At 44.8% G+C, this 22,706-nt stretch overlaps 1 protein-coding gene across 2 annotated transcripts in view; it reads left to right on the top strand.

Annotated features, from left to right (window-relative positions):
* bcl2l12 (BCL2 like 12) overlaps positions 1-22,706 on the top strand; it is a 40,838-nt gene extending 18,132 nt beyond the window's left edge. Inside the window, exons 1-7 of one of the 2 annotated variants that reach the window (XM_068019754.1) lie at positions 6,188-6,261; positions 7,073-7,276; positions 8,295-8,911; positions 10,609-10,743; positions 11,137-11,237; positions 14,843-15,106; positions 17,571-22,706. In XM_068019754.1, the coding sequence (XP_067875855.1) occupies positions 7,080-7,276; positions 8,295-8,911; positions 10,609-10,743; positions 11,137-11,237; positions 14,843-15,106; positions 17,571-17,618 (1,362 nt within the window). In that variant the 5' untranslated portion in view covers positions 6,188-6,261; positions 7,073-7,079 and the 3' untranslated portion in view covers positions 17,619-22,706. Of the gene's footprint in view, positions 1-6,187; positions 6,262-7,072; positions 7,277-8,294; positions 8,912-10,608; positions 10,744-11,136; positions 11,238-14,842; positions 15,107-17,570 lie in introns of those variants that run through there. The other variant, XM_068019753.1, reaches the window with a different exon arrangement.

Below are 22,706 nucleotides of genomic sequence, written 5' to 3'. Positions count from 1 at the left end.
TGATGCATTCCTCCTGAAAGGCTGCATTTCTTCTGAGATGCTGGGAAATCCTGCCGGTTAAATCCTTGATGCCACCTTAATGAATTGCTCCAGAGAAAGATCCCAGTGACAGCCATCTACGCGTATTTGGGACACCGAACCAAATAAAGGAGATCTGACATCTTTGCATAGCTCAAGCTCTTTTTCTTCAAGAATTAGCAAGTATTTGGCCAAAGTTGTTTTTTGTCTTTTTTTTGTAACAGAGCTCTAAAAAGAAAATCTATTTTTTTCAGTTATTGTGTTTGTATGAGAGGGGCTAAGGTAAAAGGGAACTTTCATATTTCAATATGTGTGTTAATGCTTTGCTTCGAAACTGGTTATGTCTTGTTTTATGATAATTTTGTTGTTTATTAATGAAACCTGGTTGGTGTATTTTATTCTGGGATAAAGAGTAGAGTCTATGATTGACCATTTCGGTAACTGGGTAAACATTAAAATATATGTTGTGACCTGTGGAGAAGTGGAACTAGAAAAGACAGGCACCCCTCCTGCCTCGGTCGTAACAATGCTCATGGTAGAGTGGAGGATATGCAGGCCGTGAGGTTATAGATTGTGGTTGAATACAATTCTGCTGCCGCTGCTGATAGCTCACAGCACCTCATGGATGCCCAGTTTTGAGTTGCTAGATCTGTTCAAAATCGATCCCATTTAGCATAGTGGTAGTGCCACACAACACGATGGTGGGTACCCTCAGTGTGAAGAATGGACTTTGTCTCCACAAGGTCTGTGAGGTGGCCATCCTACCAATACTGTCATGGACAGATGCATCTGTGACAGGTAGATTGAGGACGAGGTCAAGTAGGTTTTTCCCTCTTGTTGGTTCCTTCACCACCTGCCGCAGACTCAGTCTAGCAGCTATGTCCTTGAGGGCTTGGTCAGTAGAGATACTACCAAGCCACTCTTGATGATAGACATTGAAGTCCGCCACTCAGAGTACATTTTGTACCGTTGCTGTTTGCTGTTGACGTTTCCAGTGCCTAGGTTGATGCCAGGTGTCTGTCCGGTTTCATTCCTTTTCTTGGACTTCGCATCAGTTTGATGCAATGGAGTGGCTTGCTTGGCTATCTCGGAGGGCATTTAAGAGTCAACCACATTGCTGTGGGTCTGGGGTCACATGTAGGCCAGACCAGGAAAGGATGGCAGATTTCCTTCCCTAAAGGGCATTAGTGAACCAGATGGATTTTTACAACAATCGACAATGGTTTCATGGTCACTCCTCGACTAGCTTTTAATTCTAGATTTCTTAATTGAATTCAAATTTCACCATCTGCTGTGGTGGGATTCGAACCCATGTCCCCAGACCATCAGCCTGGAGCTCTGGGTTGCTAGTCCAGTGACACTACCACTGCGCCACCGCCTCCACTTGTCAGCTTGGCTCATCCAGATACTCTGAGACACGAGGTTATGGGTTCAATCCCTGCTCCAGGATTAGGACAGGTCACTTCGGCTGACTGAGGGAGTGCTGCATTATCAGAAGTGTCGACCCACAGGTCAGACGTTCAGCAGTGGCCCTGTCTGCCTTATCCGGTAGCTCCTTATCCTCCTTTAACGTCCACCTTGAAACCCACCTCTGACAAAATTTTGTGGCATCCTTCTTATCAGCCCTTAGTTGAATTGGAGTCCATTAAATTCCCATTCACTTCTAAGCATCTGGGATACTTTTATGCATTAAAGGTGTTATATAAATGTTGTTTGGTTGTAGTTTGGTTTGGATGTAGAATATTGCAGGCACTAATCAAAGAGGATGAGGGTCCCAGCCAAAATTCCTCCCTGAATCAATGCCAGCTAGGGAAAGATCATTTGGAATTATCTAGAGCTTGCAGCACAGAAACAGGCCATTCAGACCAGCTGGTTTATGCCTGTGTTTATGCTTCACACGAGCCTCCTCCCACCCTACAACGTCGCATATCCTTCTATTCCTTTCTCTCTCGTGTTTATCCAGCTTCCTCTTAAATGCATCGATGCTATTTATCTCAACCACTTCTTGTTATGGACAGAACTGAGAGAACTGAAACCCCAGTTCTTCTCCCTTTACTGACCGTAATCCGGGTGTTTTTTGACCACTTGTGTGTTTTTCTTAACCCCTGGGTGTATGGCCAATTTGAATAACCAGCTTTTCGTGGGTTTAAATAAAGAGGATTATTTTTATTCAAACTTTCACTCCAATAGTCGAACACTACTTCACTCGCTCATTCACTACACACACACATAAACACACGAGAAAGAACGCCGTTAAAAGGATAATGCACTTTTACAAATTGCAAACAAAGGAATAGTTTGTAAGTCGCGTGATTTCGCTCATCTTGGCATGCATTGCGGACACGGAGAAGAAGGCGTTTTCACTCCCGACGTGTCGTTAAGTAGATTCGCTAGTCGGAGTCGTATATCACAGTCATTGCAGAATTCTCTCAAAGAGGTGGATTTTATTAGTAGGTCATGAAGTTATTGCTGGTAGTCTCATCACTAGGAGGTTGGTTTTCTGTACTGGTGGACTTGAAAAGGTTCGGAGACCTTAAGATGTTACAATCTCCAGTTCTTTTAAGGCACAATGGTTCTGCTTTCTCTGTAGTCTGTATTTAAAAAGATTTTTAAAAGGAGTCTAACATGGCTGTCCCACCATGTGACTTCTCCCAGTTCCTTTTCCAAATATGGTCGGGGGGAGGGTGTCCCATCCTGGTTTACAGTTGCAAGACATTCATCCTGAGGAAGGTTAAGACAATCACCTTTGTTTCAGGAGAAACCCAATTCAATTCAGGAATGTCTCCTGATGGTTTCAGGATGGGCGTTGATGGGCCTTCTACAAACTACGGCAGTGAGTGTTTGGCAACAAAGACCTCCGCATGTCAACAAAATGCTAGTGTACGGAGCAGTTGTCACCACACTTCTGTACTGCGGTGAGACCTGGACTGTGTATCAGCGACACATAAGAGCACTGGAGAAATTCGGTCAGCAATGCCTCCATCGCATCCTCCGGATTCAATGGGAGGACTGTCGAACAAACACGAGTGTCCTTCTTGAAGCCAGCTCCACAAGCATTCAGGTAAAACTCCAGCAAAAACCAACTTCGATGGGCTGGACACTGTCTGGATGGCTGCAAACCGTCTCAACCACGCGGTCCTGTTTTCTCAACTCTCAAATGGCCAGCGTTCTGGGGTGGACAAAGAAAACGCTTCGAATACAGTCTGAAGTGCTCTTTGAAGCACGGCAGCATTGACATTGGTGACTGGGAGGAGCTTGTTACCAATCGTTCAAAATGGCAACAACCTGTCCGTCAAGCTGCATCATGCTTTGAGTCCAAACGCCTTTAATGAGGAGGCAGAGCGGCGGCAGAGAAGGGAAGAAAAGGAAATAAATCCTGAACTCCGGATCCTGCTACCTTGTGGGACATCCTGCCCCATGGGCCCAAAAGATCTGCAGGGCGAGAATCGGCCTGTTTAGTCGCCTGAAGATGCACGGCAGAAACTAGCAACCTTGAGTAGACGTCATCCTCGAATCGAGGGACAGCCAACGACGAGGGGTGTTGATGACACCCCTTAGTCTGGGGGGTATTCTTTTGTCCTTTCAAGACAGTGAGTCAGTTCTTGAATACACAGGTCAGGTCAGCTGACATTTGGTAGCCATCTTTGCCGCCCATGCCCACTTTTAATGTACACTGTGGTTCATTTAAAACAAAAGGAAAATTCAGTTCCAGATGATGCCATACTGAATATAGTCCATTTTTTAAAGCTATGAATAGATGCCTCTACTGGTCATGACACTGGTAGCAAGTTCCACATTCTCACCACTCTCTGGGGAAAGAAATTTCTCCTGTATTCCCTATCTGATTTATTAGTGACTATCTTTTATATTTATGGTCCCTACTTTAGGATTCCCCCCAAGTGGAAACATCTCTGTCTACCCTATCAAACACCTTCATAATTTTAAAAACCTCTGTTAGGTTACTCCCAAGCCGTTTTTCTAGAGAAAACAGCCCCAGCCAGTTCAATCTTTCCTGATAGTTATAACCACTCAGTTCTGGTTTCATTCTTGTAAATCTTTTTTTTTTATTTGCACCTTCTCCAGTGCCTCTGCATCCTTTTTCTAATACCAAGACTCTTCACTGCATTCTACGTGATTATTTCTCTCAATGCCGCGTGCAAAAGGGCCACCACATTTCTTGCATAACAAGAGTAACTGCATTCCGCAGTCTTTCATGGCATGTAAAACACTTTTGGGATGTTTGCCGTCACTCCCACGACTTTTCCCTCCCTTCAACACACACCTGAATGGGCAGGTGGGGTCCTTGGTTTAACATTGAATTCGAAGTGACGCCACCTCCAACAGCTCGCTACTGCAATAAGACCATCAGCCTAGACTGTGGATTCAGGTTCGGCCAATTCTGGGGCCTTTTGGCTTCAAGGCAAAAGTACTGCCAACTGAGCCATTGTTGTACAGTACCGCTCAAATTGCTCTCCCCAGTCTCAACTCAAGTTTGGCTATGATGCCAAAATCCCACATGCCCTCCACCATCTTGGAGGGCGAAAGAAACTGATGAAATGGAAAAGTTTGCAAAGAACTGATTAAACCTTTTCATTAAACTCTGATGATCTGAGAATATACCTAGTAGTTAAGTGTGCCGACTGCTGTGGTAACTGAGTCTATGCCAAGTTAGTTGTTCTCAAGCAGACCAATTAACTTGGCAATACAGTGCACTCAGCACCTCTGGGTGGCAGAGATGAAATCAACCGAAAATTCTGCTCCCTTGCACTCCCCAGTGACCTCTGGAAAGTGCATGGGTGTTGGATGAGGATCTGAGGAGGGGAATATCTCTTTTCTGTTTGAATGGCCTGTTGACACTGTCCAGACTCTCCCAGGGGCTCTAGGACAAGGTGATGGACGCTATCCATGGAGCTTCTTCACCTCAACACCTTCAGGAGAGATGGGGAGAAAATTTGGAAGAGGATGATAATGGTTAAGGCAAATGTATCTTTAGCAGAATTGAATTGAGTGACGAGCACATTTCAGTATTTCACCAGCTACCAGGAAAAATGTAATACTGCAACAACTACCGTGGAATATCTCTGCTCCCCATAGTGAGGAAAGTCTTTGCTCGAGTCGTTTTGAACAGACTCCAGAAGCTGGCTGAGCATGTCTACCCTGAGGCACAGTGCAGGCTTTCGAGCAGAGAGATCCACCATTGACATGCTGTTCTCTCTTTGCCAGCTACAGGAGAAATGCCATGAACAACAGATGCCCCTCTACGTTCCTTTCATAGAGCTCACCAAAGCCTTTGACCTCGTCAGCAGACGTGGTCTCTTCAGACTACTAGCAAAGATTGGATGTCCACCAAAGCTACTAAGTATCATCACCTCATTCCATGACCATATGAAAAGCACAATTCAGCATAGCGGCGCCTCATCATACCCCTTTCCTATCCTGAGTGGCGTGAAACAGGGCTGTGTTCTCGCACCTACACTGTTTGGGATCTTCTCACTGCTGCTCTCACATGCGTTCAAGTCTTCAGAAGAAGGAATTTTCCTCCACACAAGATCAGGTGGCAGGTTGTTCAACCTTGTCCGTCTTAGAGCGAAGACCAAAGTACGGAAAGTCCTCATCAAGGAACTCCTCTTTGCTGACGATGCTGCTTTAACATCTCACACAGAAGAGTGTCTGCAGAGTCTCATCAACAGGATTGCGGCTGCCTGCACCGAATTTGGCCTAACCATCAGCCTCCAGAAAACGAACATCATGGGACAGGATGTCAGAAATGCTCCATCCATCAATATCGGCGACCATGCTCTGGAAGTGGTTCAGGAGTTCACCTACCTAGGCTCAACTATCACCAGTAACCTGTCTCTTGATGCAGAAATCAACAAGCGCATAGGAAAGGCGTCCGCTGCTATGTTCAGATTGGTCAAGAGGGTGTGGGAAAATGGCGCACTGACACGGAACACAAAAGTTCGAGTGTATCAAGCCTGTGTGTGTGGCAGCCAACATCCCCAGTATATACACCCTACTGAGCCAGCGGCACTTGAGATGGCTTGGCCATGTGAGCCTCATGGAAGATGGCAGGATCCCCAAGGACACATTGTACAGCGAGCTCGCCACTGGTATCAGACCCACCGGCCGTCATGTCTCTGCTTTAAAGACGTCTGCAAACACGACATGAAGTCCTGTGACATTGACTACAAGTCGTGGGAGTCAGTTGCCAGTGACTGCCAGAGCTGGCGGGCAACCATAAAGGTGGGGCTAAAGTGTGATGAGTCGAAGAGACTTAGCAGTTGGCAGGAAAAAAGATAGAAGCGCAAGGGGAGAGCCAACTGTGTAACAGCCCCGACAACCAATTTTATCTGCAGCACCTGTGGAAGAGTCTGTCACTCTAGAATTGGCCTTTATAGCCACTCCAGGCGCTGCTCCACAAACCACTGACCACCTCCAGGCGCTTTACCCATTGTCTCTCGAGACAAGGAGGCCAAAGAAGTTTCCGTGAAGTCATCCTCTCCAATGCTCTCCTTGTCCCCTCCCCTCCCTTCTCCCACATGACCCATACAAGTGGATTGAGGGAATAAACCACATGTTGTATTACCTGCTGGTTCACCATCAGTGCTTTTTATTTATTTTTTGCAAAAGTATTTTATTTTACGGTTATAGCCAAGACTACCAGCAAAATATACACCCATATGTCTTAAAATATATATCCTGCTAGTTTATTTTATTTGTAGCTGATAGGTAAATTATAAATTTAAGAAAAATTATTTTTGGCAGTTAAACACTCTCAAGTTGCACAAGGCATTCCCAATTTTAGTCCACTCAAAATTCATCCACTTACACTGAATTAAAATCGGGCCCAATAATTCAGTGCTCAAAAGGGTTAATCAGCCCTTTCTTTTCAGTATGTGCGCGAGTCACAAAATACTTGCTTTGGGCGTTTTATTTTAATTGCAGTTCCCTGCTGTTGTGAGTAGTTTACTTTGAACCTTCCTCCCTATTTGTGAATCTGATTGCATGTTGGTGAGTAACGTGCAGTGCTTGTTATTTCTGTTTTCTTCTTCAGCTCCAGAATGGGAACTAACTCGCTTGACCCCGGGATGGCGGAGAGTAAGCTGTGCCAAGAGGAGAGGCACAGCCTTATAGTCCTAAAAAATGAAACTAAGCTGGTCATGGAGGCCTTCCTACGGAAGATGCTGAAGAATGACGAGGCCACCAACATTGGACATGTTGGTCGTTACTACCACGACACTAAGAGGTTCCTGTCAAAGTAAGTCTCTCATTCTTGTGTCAATGACTTTCTGTGTCTTGCTCGTGGTGGGAGGGGATGAGGGGAAGGAATGTCTTGGCACATTGGCGAATATGTATGGATTGTAGAATGTTTTTACCCATTTTACCCATCCTGTCTGCGCCAACGTTTTCCACAAGAGCACAGAACGGAGGACGAGCTGCAGTGGAAGTGTTAAGAGAGCGGGATGAAGGACCTTCTAGAGATAGGATGGGATGAGGCCATGTTATACATGCACAAATTGATTTTCCTTCCCCCCCCCCCCACCCCCCCAACCAACAAAATAATGCAAAATCCCAACTCCAGCCTACTCATCCTCAGGCCCCATTAACTCCACCCTCCTTGCTCCCTCATCTCATGCCCCACCAATGGTCCCAGACTCTGACGTCCCCCTTTCTGGTAACCCTGCACCCATGCACTACCTCCACAACCCCCAACCCCACCCCTCCACCGTGCCCTGGTGCTCTTGAAGCCCAACACATCATTTGATAGAACAGCGTTGCATTTATGTGAAGCCTTTATGAACCTCAGCATGTGCTAAAGCACTTAATAATTAAGGGCACACTTTTGACTTGCAGTCATTGTTGTGCTATAGGAAACATTGCAGCCAAATGGTGCACAGCAAGATCGCACAAGCAGCAATGTGATATTGACCAGATGCTCTCTTTTAGTGATGTTGGTTGAGGGATACATATTGACCAGGACGCTGGAAAAAACTCCCCTGCTCTTCTTTGAAATAGCATATCTTTTACACCTGAGAGGGCAGACGGGGCCTCAATTTTAGTATTTCATCCAAAGGTTTGCTGCTTATAAAGTCCACCTTCTACCTCTTGCTGCTCCCAGTCATTTCCTTCCGATCTCACTCACATTGATTACCTAGCCTTTCCTCGGAGGCAGGGATTTACAGGGAGCTACCCAATCTGAAAAATCGACTTCCCTTGGTCATTAGCATGGTGCATGTTTTAATTACCATGTCTATTTAATATTTTCTTGTTAAAAGGACCACCGAAGGCCAGGATTCCAACATCACTGTAAAATCGCATGTTCGGAGAAAATCGAACCAAAAAGGGAATTTGGAACGAGAAGCGGAGGAGAAAAAGAGGAGTCTGAAACGAACCGAAGGAACTGAGGGCAACAGTGATTGGGATACAACAGATGAGGAAATCGCCCAGGCAGAGGAGAAAAAGCATGGCTTCAAAACGACTATCAAGAGGCTAATAAAACGGCAGAGGAAGAAGAGGAGCAACGATGCCTTTGACAAAAAGTCCAAGGAGTCTCTAGACCCACTCGAAGATCATGGGTCCGGGAAGAATAGCAGTAAAGTTGATGGAAAGTCCAATTCCTTGAGGAGACAGAAGAATACCAACCCTTTAATAGCCTGCACAGTTGGTTCGGTAGATTCTGTCACCTCCATTGCAAAGGAAGACACCCCAGAGGAGAACAGCAAGCATAACTCCAAGAAGAGCCAGAGATTTTTTAATCTGTTCAGGAAACAGTCACACGGGAAAATTGAAGCTTCTTCTCCAGCGTCAGAAAAAGGCCAGGATCCTGAGCCTCCCTCACCACGGCCCAACACACTCCCGCTAATTACTGACCAAATGAAAAGCACTGACAAAGGTGAGCAATTTGTCCTTCAGGAGCTGGTGGAACCCTGTTTAGAAGCTTCCTGGGTGCTTTTGAAGAAAGGAACTCCTTTCTAGAGGGATAGAAATGAAAAGCAGAGCAGTTACATTAAACTTGTATTAAACCATGATTAGATTACACTTGGAGTGCTATGCACAATTCTGATCTTCAGTTTATAAGAAGGATTACTGAGGCACTGGAGAACGTGCAAAAAAGATTTACTAGAGAGGTATCAGAACTGAGAGTTTCTACTTATCAGGAAAGATTAATCAGGCTAGGGCTGTTTTCTCTAAAGAGAGAAGGCTGAGGGATGACCTGATAGAGGTTTTTAGATTTATGAAGGGGTTTGATAGGGTAGACGTAGAGAAGATGTTTCCACTTGTAGGCCAGAGCGCCACTAGGGTATAAAGACAGTCACTAAAGAATCAATAGGGAATTCAGGAGAAACTTCTTTACCCAGAGAATGGTGAGAATGTGGAACTCGCTATCATGGGGAGTGGTTGAGACAAATAGTGTAGATGCATTTAAGAGGAAGCGCGATAAACACATGATGGGAGAAGGATATGTTGATCGAGTTTGATGAAGAGGAGGCTCATGTGGAGCATAAACTCTGGCATAGGCCTGTTGGACTGGATGGCCTGTTCAGTGTTGGAAATACTTTGTAATACATCCAAGGGTTCTACTGGAGGAGTTAGTGAAACAAGTGATCCAGTGTTGGGCTGCAGTAAGAATGACAAAAGTAGATGGGTTTCATTCTGGTTTCTGTAGCAATTGGTTAACTGCAAAGTATGGGCCATATAGGAACCGGAGGAGGCTATTCATCCCTTCTATGTCTTTTCTGCCATTCACTAATGTTAACCAGTGAAGTACTTTTGAGGTGTAGTCACTGTTGTAATGTAGGAAATGTGGCAGCCAATTTTCTTACAGCAAGCTGCTATAAACAGCAATGAGATAGTGACCAGTTAATCTGTTTTTCAATGATGTTGATTGAGGGATAAATATTGGCCAGGACACTGGGGAGGACTCATATGCTCTTTTTCAAAGCAGAGGGCAGATTGAGCCTCAGCTTAAGTCTCGTCCAAAAGAGAGCACCTCCCTTGATTCTACACTGGAGTGTCATCCTGGATTTTGTGCTCAATTATCTGGAGTGGGACTTGAACCCACAATCTTCTGGCTCAGTGATTTGAGCGTGACCCACTGAGCCATGGCTGACACTATGGTGGCGCAGTGGTTAGCACCGCAGCCTCACAGCTCCAGCAACCTGGGTTCATTTCTGGGTACTGCCTGTGTGGAGTTTGCAAGTTCTTCCTGTGACCGTGTGGGTTTTCGCCAGGTGCTCTGGTTTCCTCCCACAGCCAAAGACTTGCAGGTTGATAGGTAAATTGGCCGTTGTAAATTGCCCCTAGTATAGGTAGGTGGTAGGGGAGTATAGGGATAGGTGGGGATGTGGTAGGAATATGGGATTAGTGTAGGATTAGTATAAATGGGTGGTTGATGGTCGGCACAGACTCGGTGGGCTGAAGGGCCTGTTTCAGTGCTGTATCTCTAAATAAAAATAAATTAATAAAATAAAATGATTATGTCTAACCCTCTTGTGTTGCCACTCATCACACTCTCAGCCATCCTATAGTTCTCCATCCGTACTGTTTATCTCAAGCTTCTGGTGGACTTTTTTTTTCCATTGTTTCTAGGGTCAACCAAAAATGAAAATGAAGAGTTCTACTCAAAAGTGGCAAAGAAGTTGGATAAATTGGCACAGCAATACTGCGCTCAGGCCAGCATTGACCGCGTCAGTCCGAGCGTTGAAGTTGCTGCAGCAGAAGCAGGTAAGTGTTGTCTGGAACCTGAGAGGGAAGGAGGAGGCTCTGGAACTGGAGGGCGGGGTCTGAAACTCGAGGGGAAGGGGATGTTTAGGGAGTAAGGGAACCAGGTTGAATGTACCTATTCAACATTCCCCGAAAAGGTGTGGGGGAATTTACAATGCTCATTTTTCCAGCAAGCAACATTTTTTAAAAAACCCTCCCGACCTTTCAGTCCTGCCTGACCTTCCCTCCATTCTAGAGTCTGTGGAGAGGTTTGTCAGCTGGATATCCCATCTAATAGAAAGGGGATTAGTATGATGTGGGCACAGAGGACTGGCTGGCATGAATAGGAGCAACTGCAAATTCACTCGGTACAGTTTCTGCCACCTGACGTCTGTTCTCATTGAATTTCTTTAGTGAACAATAATGTCCCGCAGAATGTGATGACTGACAAGGAGAAGATGATTGAGAAAATTGTGCTGCTGTTACAAGACCAAGGCGATGGAATCGACAAGAAGGTGAGAGGCAGCAATGTGGCCTGAGATCAGCCGTGGTGAACTAAATGCCTGTGGAGAATGCGATCCACAGATCAAATCCAACAGACCACGGGAGTGATCAAAGCAAAATACTGCGGATGCTGGAAATCTGAAATAAAAACATAGTGCTGGAAATACTCGGCGGGTCTGGCAGCGTCTGTGGAGAGAGAAGCAGAGTTAACGTTTCAGGTCAGTGACCCTTCATCAGAACTGGCAAAGTTTAGAAAAGAATTAGATTTTAAGCAAGTGAAGTGAAGAGGAGGGGAGTGGGGGAGAGAACAAAGAGGAAGGTGTTTGATAGGGCAGAGGGTGATTAAATAACAAAGCTGTCCTGGGACAAAGGCAAAGCGTGTGTTAATGCTTGTGGTGAAAGACAAAGCATTAATCCAGAGAGACTGTTAATAGTGGAATAATGAGCAGCTCTGACTGCATGTAAAGCAGACACATGGTTAAAAAATAAAATATTGAAAAAAGGCCGGTCATGCTCTGAAGTTATTGAACTCAATGTTTGCAAGGCTGTAGCATGCTGTGGTACCTTCCCATGCAACCACAGGAGGTGTAATACCTACCCTTTTACCTCCTCTCTCCTCTCTATCCAAGGCCCCAAACACTCCTTCCAAGTGAAGCAGCGATTTACTTGTATTTCTTTCAATTTAGTATACTGTATTCACTGCTCACAATCTGGTCTCCTCTACACTGGGGTGACCAAACATAGCTTGGGTGACCACTTTGCTGAACACCTCTGCTCAGACCGAAAGCATGACCCCGAGCTTCCGGTTGCTGGCCATTTCAGCACTCCCCCCTGCTCTCACGCCAACATTTGTGTCTTTGGCCTGCTCCAGTGTTCCAGTGAACATCAACGCAAGCTCAAGGTGCAGCACCTGAACAGGCACTCTACAGCCTCGCGGACTGAACATTGAGTTCAGTAACTTCAGAGCGTGACTGGCCCTTTTAAAAAAAAAAAAAAATTTTTTTTATTTTTTTAACCATGTGCCTACTTTTTGTGCAGTAATGTAGCTGCTCATTATTCTGCTGTTAACACTATCTCTGGACTAATGCTTTGTAAAGGCCTGCTCGGATCTAAAATTGAAACCTGACCCGGGCCTGAGTCTCTTCATTTTTTTTTCCGTGCCCGACCCGAACATTGCAATAAATTTAATGATATCAAACATGTTATTGTGCTCTACCTTGTCCAATGGTAATATTTGTGGTCCTGTTCATCCATTCCGCCAGCAGGCTATTCCTGCAGATGGATTTGTAGGGAATCATGGGTGAGCCTAATCCCGTGAGTTCCCGAAGGCAGCACTGTCCAGCCCGACCTGACCCGATGCTGGACTCAGAATATAGACCTGACCCGACCCCGGCACACGTAGTCAGGTCTAGTCGGGTTCAGGTCGGGTAGCCAGGCATTCACCACACAAGCATTAACAACACACGCTTTGCCTTTGCCCCAGGACAGTTTTGTTATTTCATCACCCTCTCCCCTATCGGATACCTTCCCCTTTGTTCTGTCCCCCATCCCCCTCCCCTTCACTTGCTTAAAACCTAATTCTTTTCTAACCTTTGCCAGTTCTGATGAAAGGTCACCGACCTGAAACGTTAACTCTGCTTCTCTCTCCACAGATGCTGCCAGACCTGCTAAGTATTTCCAGCATTTTTGTTTTTGTTTCAGACCATAGAAGTGACTTATTCCAGCTTGCATTGGCTTTGGGGATGCTTTCAGTGTACAAACATGCACCATTCTGTGCTCACATGCAGGGTCTCATAGAGACTTATAGCACAGAAAGAGGCCATTCAGCCCATTATGTCTGTGCTGGCTCTTTGAAAGAGCAGTTGTGCTAAATTGGGCAGCGCAGTGGGGGCGGCGCAGTGGTTAGCACCGCAGCCTCTCAGCTCCAGCGACCCGGGTTCGATTCTGGGTACTGTCTGTGCGGAGTTTGCAAGTTCTCCCTGTGTCTGCGTGGGTTTCCGCCGGGTGCTCCGGTTTCCTCCCACCTCCAAAGACTTGCAGGTTGATAGGTAAATTGGCCATTGTAAATTGCCCCTAGTGTAGGTAGGTGGTAGGAGAATGGTGGGGATGTGGTAGAGAATATGGGGTTAATGTAGGATTAGTATAAATGGGGTGGTTGTTGGTCGGCACAGACTCGGTGGGCCGAAGGGCCTGTTTCAGTGCTGTATCTCTAAATAAATAAAAATAAATAAATTCCACAGTTCCCGCTTTTTGTTCGTAACCCTGCCAGTTCCTCATCCTCAGGTCCCTGTCCAACTCCCTTTTCAAATTATTTCACATCAGCTTCTGTCACCTTTTCAGGTCGAGAGTTCCAGATCCTGACAACTCTCGGAGTGAAAACGTTTCTCCTCATCTTCCACCTAGACCTTTTGCCAATGATCTCTATGGAAGGGTCTCTCTGGAAATTACCCCCTGCCAGCAAGGTAAAGGAGCCGTAATGTTGAGATGGGCCCTGTGGGCAGTTCCCTTCCCCATACACGGAGCTCAAATTCATTCTTAACTTGGATTGGACCCCTCAGAAACACAAAAGTTAGATTTCACTTCGTTCCCCATCTCTCCTGAGGGAGTGACCCTTGTTGGGCCAGATTCCAAACTGTGAACCACAAACCCATACCTTTCCCAAGTGGAGCCTAGAGAATGAATCTCAATGGAAAGGTATCTTAAATTCTGAGGGCAAGTTGCATGGGAAGTTCCCATTAGAACGAGAAACAGGCCATTCGGCCCATCATGCCTGTGTCGGCCCTATGATAGACCTGTCCAATTAGGTGCTCTCCCTGCTATTTCCCCATAGCCTTGCAATTTTTCCTTCAAGTGTTTATTTAAATTCCCTTTTGAAAGTTACTATTGAATCTGCTTCCACTGCCCTTTTGGGCAGTGCATTCCAAATCACAACAACTCACTGTGTAAAAATAATGCTTTCATCTTTCCTCTGGCTCTTCATCCAATTACCTTAAACCTGTCCTCTGATTACTGACCCTCCTGCTGGTGCAAACAGATTAAATAGGGAGAAACTATTTGAACACCTCTATTATATATACCCTGCTCTAAGGAGAATAACCCCAGCTTCTCCAGTCTCTCCACAGAACCGAAATCCCTCATCCCTGGTACCATTCTGGTAAATCTCCTCTGCACCCTCTCCAAAGTCTTGTCTTGCATTCTAAAGTGTGGTGCCCAGGATTGAATGCAATACTTCAGCTGATGCCTAACCCGTGATTAATAAAGGTTTAGCATAACATCCTTGCCTTTTATAACTCTATGCCTCAAACGATAAAGCCACAGCTCCTGTATATTTTTTTTTTCCAAACAACTTTCAAAACTTATTCTGCTATCTTTTTAAAGAATTGTGTACATCCACTTCCAGGTCTCCCTTCCTGCACCCCTTTTAAAATTGGACCATTTAGTTTACATTAGCTGTAGACATTATAAAAGAGAAAGTTTGGCACAAAAAATTGACAAGAACCAGAGAATTAAAAAAAACTTGGAGATGTGAAGTGAGTACCGATATAAGATTTAAAAGAAATATGTATATAGTATTTCAAGTTTAAAAGTGCTTCATGTTAGACTTACTGTCTTGTAGATAAAGAACGACCCTGTGCTTCAGCGTACTATGAGCCGGATGTCCTACCACAGTTTTTCGCAGCTGGTGAAAGTCTTTACGGCTAATGTTGAAGAGCAACACAAGGGTCCCACCACCAGCCCCGAGCTCACAAAGATCGCACTGACAATGGAACTAACACGGAGAGTGGCCGGGATCAGCAGCCACCCGGTGCAGCAGCTGATGGGCTACAGCATGCAGTACATGGATATGTTTGTCCCCTGGCTGCAGGAGAATGGCGGATGGGTGAGTGCACATCACTGGCATTAAAAGAAGGACCTTTCTCTCCCAGGGTAAAGTTGGCTTCAGAACGGCCAAGGGTCCTACAGCCGACATAGAAGAAAAAAAAAAGCCCCCCCTTCCTTTCTTGAAGACCATAACACCTACAGGCACCTGTAGCTTCCAGTACCTTGAGCTATAGACTGAGTATGGGTAGGCTGTCCAACTGCAGAAGGCATCACAATGAGCTCTAGCTTGTCTTCAGTCACTGTCTTTTTGGCTTTCCCCAGAGATCACCAGATAGTGATTACAAGCTAATTTTCCAAAACATGCCCCCGGGACATAAGGCAATTGTAGTGTTTTGCACCTCAGGCCTGATTAGAGATTAATTAGCTAAGCTCAAGAATGTGGGATCTTCCTGCTCAGTCTCCGTATCACAGCAAGAGAAGACAACTGCCCAATTCTGTCAGGCTGGATCCACCAGTCATGGGACAAAAGCCACGTTCTCCAGTTCCTATTTCAACAAGAGTTTGTCTTACCCAACCAGATCTCTAGAACTTTATTCTGACGCACTCTGATGTCTGTCTTTATGACGACGCAGATGGTGTGATGCATTAGACATGACAGCATCAATGACAGGATTCTAAACCATCCCCGAACGAGGAATGAGGGACTTTTTCTTTCAATAAGAAATCTAGATGAAGGGCTAAGGCCTGTTGTGTCAGATGTCACCAATGTTAAGAATAGTTTAGCTGGTGCACCATTTGTTTTCCAGATAGGTCCAGAACTGTCCTTACTGAAGGGGAGGGCTGATCTCTCTCTCTCACTGAAGGGGAGGGCTGATCTCTCTCTCTCACTGAAGGGGAGGGCTGATCTCTCTCTCTCACTGAAGGGGAGGGCTGATCTCTCTCTCTCACTGAAGGGGAGGGCTGATCTCTCTCTCTCACTGAAGGGGAGTGCTGATCTCTCTCTCTCACTGAAGGGGAGTGCTGATCTCTCTCTCTCACTGAAGGGGAGTGCTGATCTCTCTCTCTCACTGAAGGGGAGTGCTGATCTCTCTCTCTCACTGAAGGGGAGTGCTGATCTCTCTCTCTCACTGAAGGGGAGTGCTGATCTCTCTCTCTCACTGAAGGGGAGTGCTGATCTCTCTCTCTCACTGAAGGGGAGGGCTGATCTCTCTCTCTCACTGAAGGGGAGGGCTGATCTCTCTCTCTCACTGAAGGGGAGGGCTGATCTCTCTCTCTCTCTTTAAATTTTAAAATTCTCACCCTTGTTTTCAAATCTCTCCATGGTCTCGCCCCTCCTTCTCTCTTATCTCTACCAGCCCTACAATGTTGGCATCTCTGCAGTTCTGGCCTCTTGAGCATTCCCAATTTCCATCACTCTACCATTGGCGGCCATGCCTTCAGCTGCCTCAGCCCCAAGCTCTGGAATTCCCTCCTGAAACCTCTCCGCCTCTCTGTCTCCTTTTAAGACAATTCTCAAAACCTGCCTCTTTGACCGAACCTTTAGTCACAAGTCCTAATATCTCTTTATGTGGCTCACTGTTATTTTTGATCTGATCACGTTCCTGTGAATTCCCTTGGAATATTTTACTACATTAAATACAAGTTGTTGCTCTACATTCTCTATCCCATTCACAAAGCAAAGAGGAAGAAAGAATGTGCATTTATATATCGACGCGTCACATCCTTCTGTCACCTCAAAAGAACTTTACAACAAAAAGAATTACAGTTGAAGTGCAGTCACTCAGCCAAATGTGGCAGCCAATTTGCACATGGCACATTCCCACAAACAGCAAATGTAATCAATGCCCAGTTACTTAGTCTATTTTTGGTGAGAGTAGGTGGGTGAGGGAGGGAGCAAAGTTGGGCCAGGGCACTGCCCTGGAGAATCACCCTCCAAATAGCGCCAAAGGAGTTTTTACACACCCCTCCATAGACAAATGGAGCCTCGTACAAAAGATGCCACCTGACAATGCAGTACTCCCTCAGTAGTGCATTGACATGTCAGTCTAGATCATGTGACTGTTGTCTAATTATATGCAGGTGGAGGGTGCTAATTGGGGTCTTATTTGAGCACATATGAGAAGACACTCACTGAAACTGGGGAAGGTTTTTGAGTGAGGAGCTACATGTTTGTAATCTTTTTACTCAGTTTCACATTTATTGTACAGAGTGAAAGAATCACAAACATCTAGCTCCTCACTCACAAAGCTTTCCCAGTCTCAGTAAGTGTCTCCTTTATAAATGCTCAAGTAAGACCCCAATTAACAGTGGCCAAGTTGATATGGACTGACTCAGAGGTAAGAATGTAATCAGCTGAAGTCAAACTGGTGTCCGAGCTAAATTGAGAGTAAGCACTCCATGTTGATCTGGGATGCTAGTCCAGCTTGCCCCTGAAAGCTATGTGTGTTTACAAGGGCATATGACCATCAGTGATATGGGACTGACTGTATTTATTGAAAAACTTGTTTCTTATCCTCTGACAGACAATGGTGCTGCCTCTGGATGATGTGTCTGAACACCAAATAGATTGACGTCTGCCAAACAAAGGAGATTAAAACAAAACCCCAGTGCTGCAGGAGGAAGAGAATTTTTGATTTGGCCTTTGCCTTGATCAAAGAAACAGGAACAACTTTTTAAATCTAGGAACTGTCCAAAGTGTTCAACAGGGCTGCAGCCATCGAACGACTGAGCGGGTTAATGCTGCCGAGAGCATGATGGGTAGCCGAGAACCTTCTGAGCCACAAATGAAAGGGATGAATCTGCCTCTGACATTTCCTCTAGAGAAACTTGGTAAAATCCATCTGTTTTTCATGTTTACTGGTATTACTGTGGCAACAGTTGTACTTTATACAAGTGAATTAGTGATTGTCTATGCCACCTGTGTGTGCACTACTTCACACACATTTTCCCCCTTAGCACCTTTCAAAGTCTTAACACTACCTTGCAGCAAACTGTTGTCCTAATAATATATAACCTTCTAATTTCTGATTGTAGTGTAGAAAATCCTAAATTTGTGCCTTCGAGGTAATGCTCCCTGTTTTCAAACGAGTTATTCCACTGAATGATGTTACAGGTTGATCATGGTAACTTAGAAAAGTTACGGCACAGAACAAGGTCATTCAGCACATTGAAAAAGAATTATCCAGCCTAATCCCACTTTGCAGCTCTTGATCTGTAGCCCTACAGTTTGCGGCACTTCAAGTGCATATCCAAGTGATGACGGTTCCTGCCTCTAGAGAACAGATAATGCAAGGAGATTGGCTGAGATTAGGGCTATAACATAATGAGAGGAACCGAGGTATTGGAGAGAGAAAAATATACTGGAGCATGGAAATCCACCTCGCTCTCCTCAATAGATTAAATTCTGACAATTAATGCTCTGTCATTCAAAGGTTTGGGATTTCCAATTTGGGACTAAAACTTTATGATGAGTAACCAATGTGTAGCAGTGTATAACTGGGTTTGATTAAGTGCAGATGGTCCATAACTTGTGTGGACATCAGTGAGTAAATCAAACCAGTCAAGTTTGGAAAACTGGGTACATGTAGGTGGTATAGACTGCATCAACTCTGTATCTATTTATTAATCTGTTACTGTGTAAATATGGAGAAGAAAGAAGAGAGATGTGAGCAGAAATTGTTCAGTTTGGTTGTGGTGTTGGGGAGGTGACATCACAGGTGAACATCTCCTACCTATTCCAAAGTTGCAATGTGTCGCTGTTGATAATGGGACAGGTATATTCAAAGTGGTTCTTCCTCCATTATTTACATGGTCTTTCCCTCTTGTGTATAATTGTGAAAGATTTGGTGCATGCTTGGCAGGGGTATGTTGTATTTCCAATGGGGAAGCAGTCGTGAAAGTTAACCTCTCGTTATCTGTCCTCTTGGACGAGCTGTAGATCCCACATTGGGACACTGCTACCCAGACTACTGGTAGGATTGTGTGTTTACTTGTTCCCTCTTTTACATGTAATTTCAAGATGTAACCTACAGGGGGAGAGAGAGAGCGAGATGGGAGAATTGCAAATCTTTACAGATAATCAGGCTGATTATCTGAACTTGCTGCTGAATGTACAGATCACCTACTGTTCCTGAAAACAGTAGATGATCAACCAACTAATTACCCCCTTTCACATGGCAAAATTCTGATTGTTACAATTTTAATACAGTACAAATATCAACATTGGAGTCTCCAGCTCTGCGAGAGCAGGACTAATTCTCGCTATTTCTACAGTTTTTCCCCAGTGACTTGCTCTGATTACTGTCGTTACTAGGTGTTGGTGTGTTCGACTACACATGTACCCTTTGCATTATGTCCTGAATTCTGTTTGATTCACTATCAGTGGACTGTAATCTACATTTAAACCACTGACAACATCAACTAAGAGACTTGCTTGACATAGTGCGATTGTATGAATGATCATTGATCATGGGCTGGTACCAACTAAAGGTAGACGAGCCAATTAAAGGCCAAATGAATCTCACTCCCTTGGACTTGACACAAAGTGAAGGGTGGAAACTGTTGACTGTCCCTCAGTGACATGCAGTGAGAGGGACTCCTGCATGTCAGAATTGGGATTGAGGGGGCCACACTTTCAGTCTTCAAACACCTTCACTCACCCAACGTTTGGTGAAGCAGTTTGCTGTATTCTGTTATTCACCCAATGTTGAGGTGAGTGAGCGTGTTAATGGCTTGGTTTGTCGTCAGCGATTACACCTCTAGCCCATTCTTTGTGCTCTGATGTGATGTATAATAGTTGACTTCTGAATTACTTAATTAGATAAGGAAGCAAGTTCATAATCTTCTACCTCAGACCCTTGACTCGCTTGGCTCAAACATGAAATTGATTGGTTTGGGTATGTAGGAGTTGTCGAATGAAAAAGACCAGGATCCATCCAGTTCACCTTCTCCCACCATGGTATCATATGTAACAATGATAATGGAGTTGTTTAATTACAGCGATCAATCTCTGTCAATGAATCTACACAGACCCAGACATGAGGTGAGGAAAACGCTCAGTGATGGGAGAGCTTTGGGAACCATTGATCCAAAGTCACCTGTTCCTCCCAAGCACATAACACTCACTCTGTCTCATGTTTGTGTTTGCCATTGTTTTTAAGGAGCCTAGCTTCAAACTTTATTAAGAACACTATGACTTCTTGAGTACTTTGAGGTATTCCTTATTTTAAAAGTTTTAAAAACATTTTTAAAGTTGTTTTTTAGACCTGGCAATCATCTTTTAATGGTTTTGTGGATTCCAGAATTGTGAGCACCTGGAAACCTCCAACATGTGTCACTTGGCCGGTTACTATTGCTGAATCAATAGTAACTAAGTAAGATGGACTTAAAAGTTAAGTTTTGCAAAGAACGAGGGCCTGAAACTCAGCACTTGTAATCATTGGGAAGAAAGTCACTGTAAATGACGAAGGGCAATGGCTGCAGTTAGTCATATTGTGCACCCCTTAAAAATGGATGTTTTTGTATTCCAGATGTTCTGATGCTACAAAGTTCTTGTAACTCTTCCACTCCAGTTTCTGTGCCCATTGTCCACCTATATAAATAACCAACAACTAGCAAGGCCCCTCCCCCACCCCATATGTCCATAACGAACCCCTAAACCAGGGGTAGCAAGTACCAGCTATCACTCCAAAGACCACTCCTCTTCCTGTCAGCCAGTGCCACCTGCTCCTTTACATTGCCTTGATCGTAGCTAAGAGCTCAATATCAGGGATATCGCTAGTCATTTGCACTGTCATGTGCCGCACTCCTTATTTGACTTTTTAGGCACTCAAAGGAAGCTGAGATTCACCCCTTCCCACCCCCACCAGCTGATCACAAAGAGTTATGTACTGGGGCACAAGGGAAGGAGGTGATCTTCCAATATGTATGAAAATATCCTATGGCTGTTTTATGTACATCCTTAGTCCCACCTTGAGTGTAGTGCAAGTCTGGGCTTAGTGTGGGGAATCAGAACAAAACTGCATTCAGAGGTAAATCTCCACAGTGCTTTTAAAGGACTCTGGAAACATTGTCTCCTCTTGGCACTAACCTGGCAAAGCCTTTGGTCTGTGCTAAGTTAGCTGCCTTCAGCTAAAGATGGCTCTGGAGGGTCTACAATTGATCTTTGCACTCTTGGGCAGGGCAGAGGAATCGACCAGGTCCTGGTCACGATCCAGTGACCCCACTACCTCCCTCCTGGACAGTGTGTGTGCCAATGGGTGAGGACAGAAGCATAAATAAGCAATGATGCCTACGACTGTCTTAAAGCCCACTGACACATGCAGTTTGCACTTGATCTGGTGTGGTATGGGATTGGGGTGTGTAGTTTATGTTCATGGATCCATATTGCAGTATGAATTGGCACAAGTTTTTAAAACTGGCTTACGGTAAGAACCATTTTTTTCCCAGACTCCAATGATTTTGACCACTACCGTAAAATCTGGTGTACAAGTTGCTCTATTTTATAAAGCTGCCATATCAGCAAATACTGTACATGTTTTATTTCGAAAGGTTTGAATTCTGCACCAGCATATGTTCTGTATACTTGATTTTGGTGTTTGCAGATGGATGTATAAAATGTGCATTGCTTTTTTTTTGGTATGATGTGTAATTGTGAATGGTTTTTTAAAAATGATTTGTATTGTTTTATGAAGTCTTAGACGTTAAACTGTGAGGCTACAGGATTTTGTTGACTTTCCTTCTGGATTCTCTGTGGCGTGAATTTTCTACTTTTGGGAGCCAGTCATATTCAGAATGTTTACAGAGACAGAGCCAAATCATCCTACTTTATTGCACAAATCATTCGACTGACCTTGCATTAAGTGGGAATGGTGCAAAGAGCCATTAGTTCTCAAATGGAGAAAACCGTCCATACAATTTAAAAAAAAAATAAAAAATTCTCCTTCAAGTAGCTCACTGACTTAGACTACCACATGGTGCGAAACCGAGATCCAGCAGGTCTCGCGTTCAATCTCCTGGCTTGCGTTGGGTTAATCAGTCACAGCCAAGATATTGTTGTAGCACTGCAACTAACCTCTGGGGCTGGGGCAAGGGGGAACAGTGGGGGAGAAATCCAACATGTTTCCCACTACTTGGCCCCTGCTGAAATGTAGAATTAAAGCTATGCGTGTCGGGAAGTGAAGATTGGCTGTGAGGCATCCCGTGGTCGAATGGCCTGCTGATGCTTGGCCAGGCCATCTAGACTCCTGTATGATAGCTGTTTGTTGGTTAAGGGTATCAAGGGATTATGGATCTATGGCAGGCAAATGGAGTTGCATTACAGATCAGCCATGATCTAATTGAATGGCAGAACAGGCTTGAGGGGCTAATGGCCTCCTCCTGTTCCGATGCTTCTGAATGATGTTCACTTTGGCAAAGGTCTTCCTGTGTCCATGGAAGCCAATCCCCAGCATGAGTCAGGAAATTATAGGAACAAAAAGCATGGAAAACCAGGGCAAGGGAAAGTCTTTGTGCAACTAGAATGATGCTAATTGACTGTCTGTAACTTTCCCGTTGCTACTCGGGAACTACTCAGTACATGTATAGAATGGTTACAGCACAAGGGGCCATTCACCCCTTTAATAATGTCTGTATTAATGTTCCACTAATAAATATTTCTA

The sequence above is a fragment of the Heterodontus francisci genome, chromosome 41, assembly GCF_036365525.1.
Source record: "Heterodontus francisci isolate sHetFra1 chromosome 41, sHetFra1.hap1, whole genome shotgun sequence".
NCBI lineage: Eukaryota > Metazoa > Chordata > Chondrichthyes > Heterodontiformes > Heterodontidae > Heterodontus > Heterodontus francisci.
The sequence above is the reverse complement of the archived record's forward strand: the minus strand, read 5'-3'. Positions and strand labels throughout refer to the sequence as shown.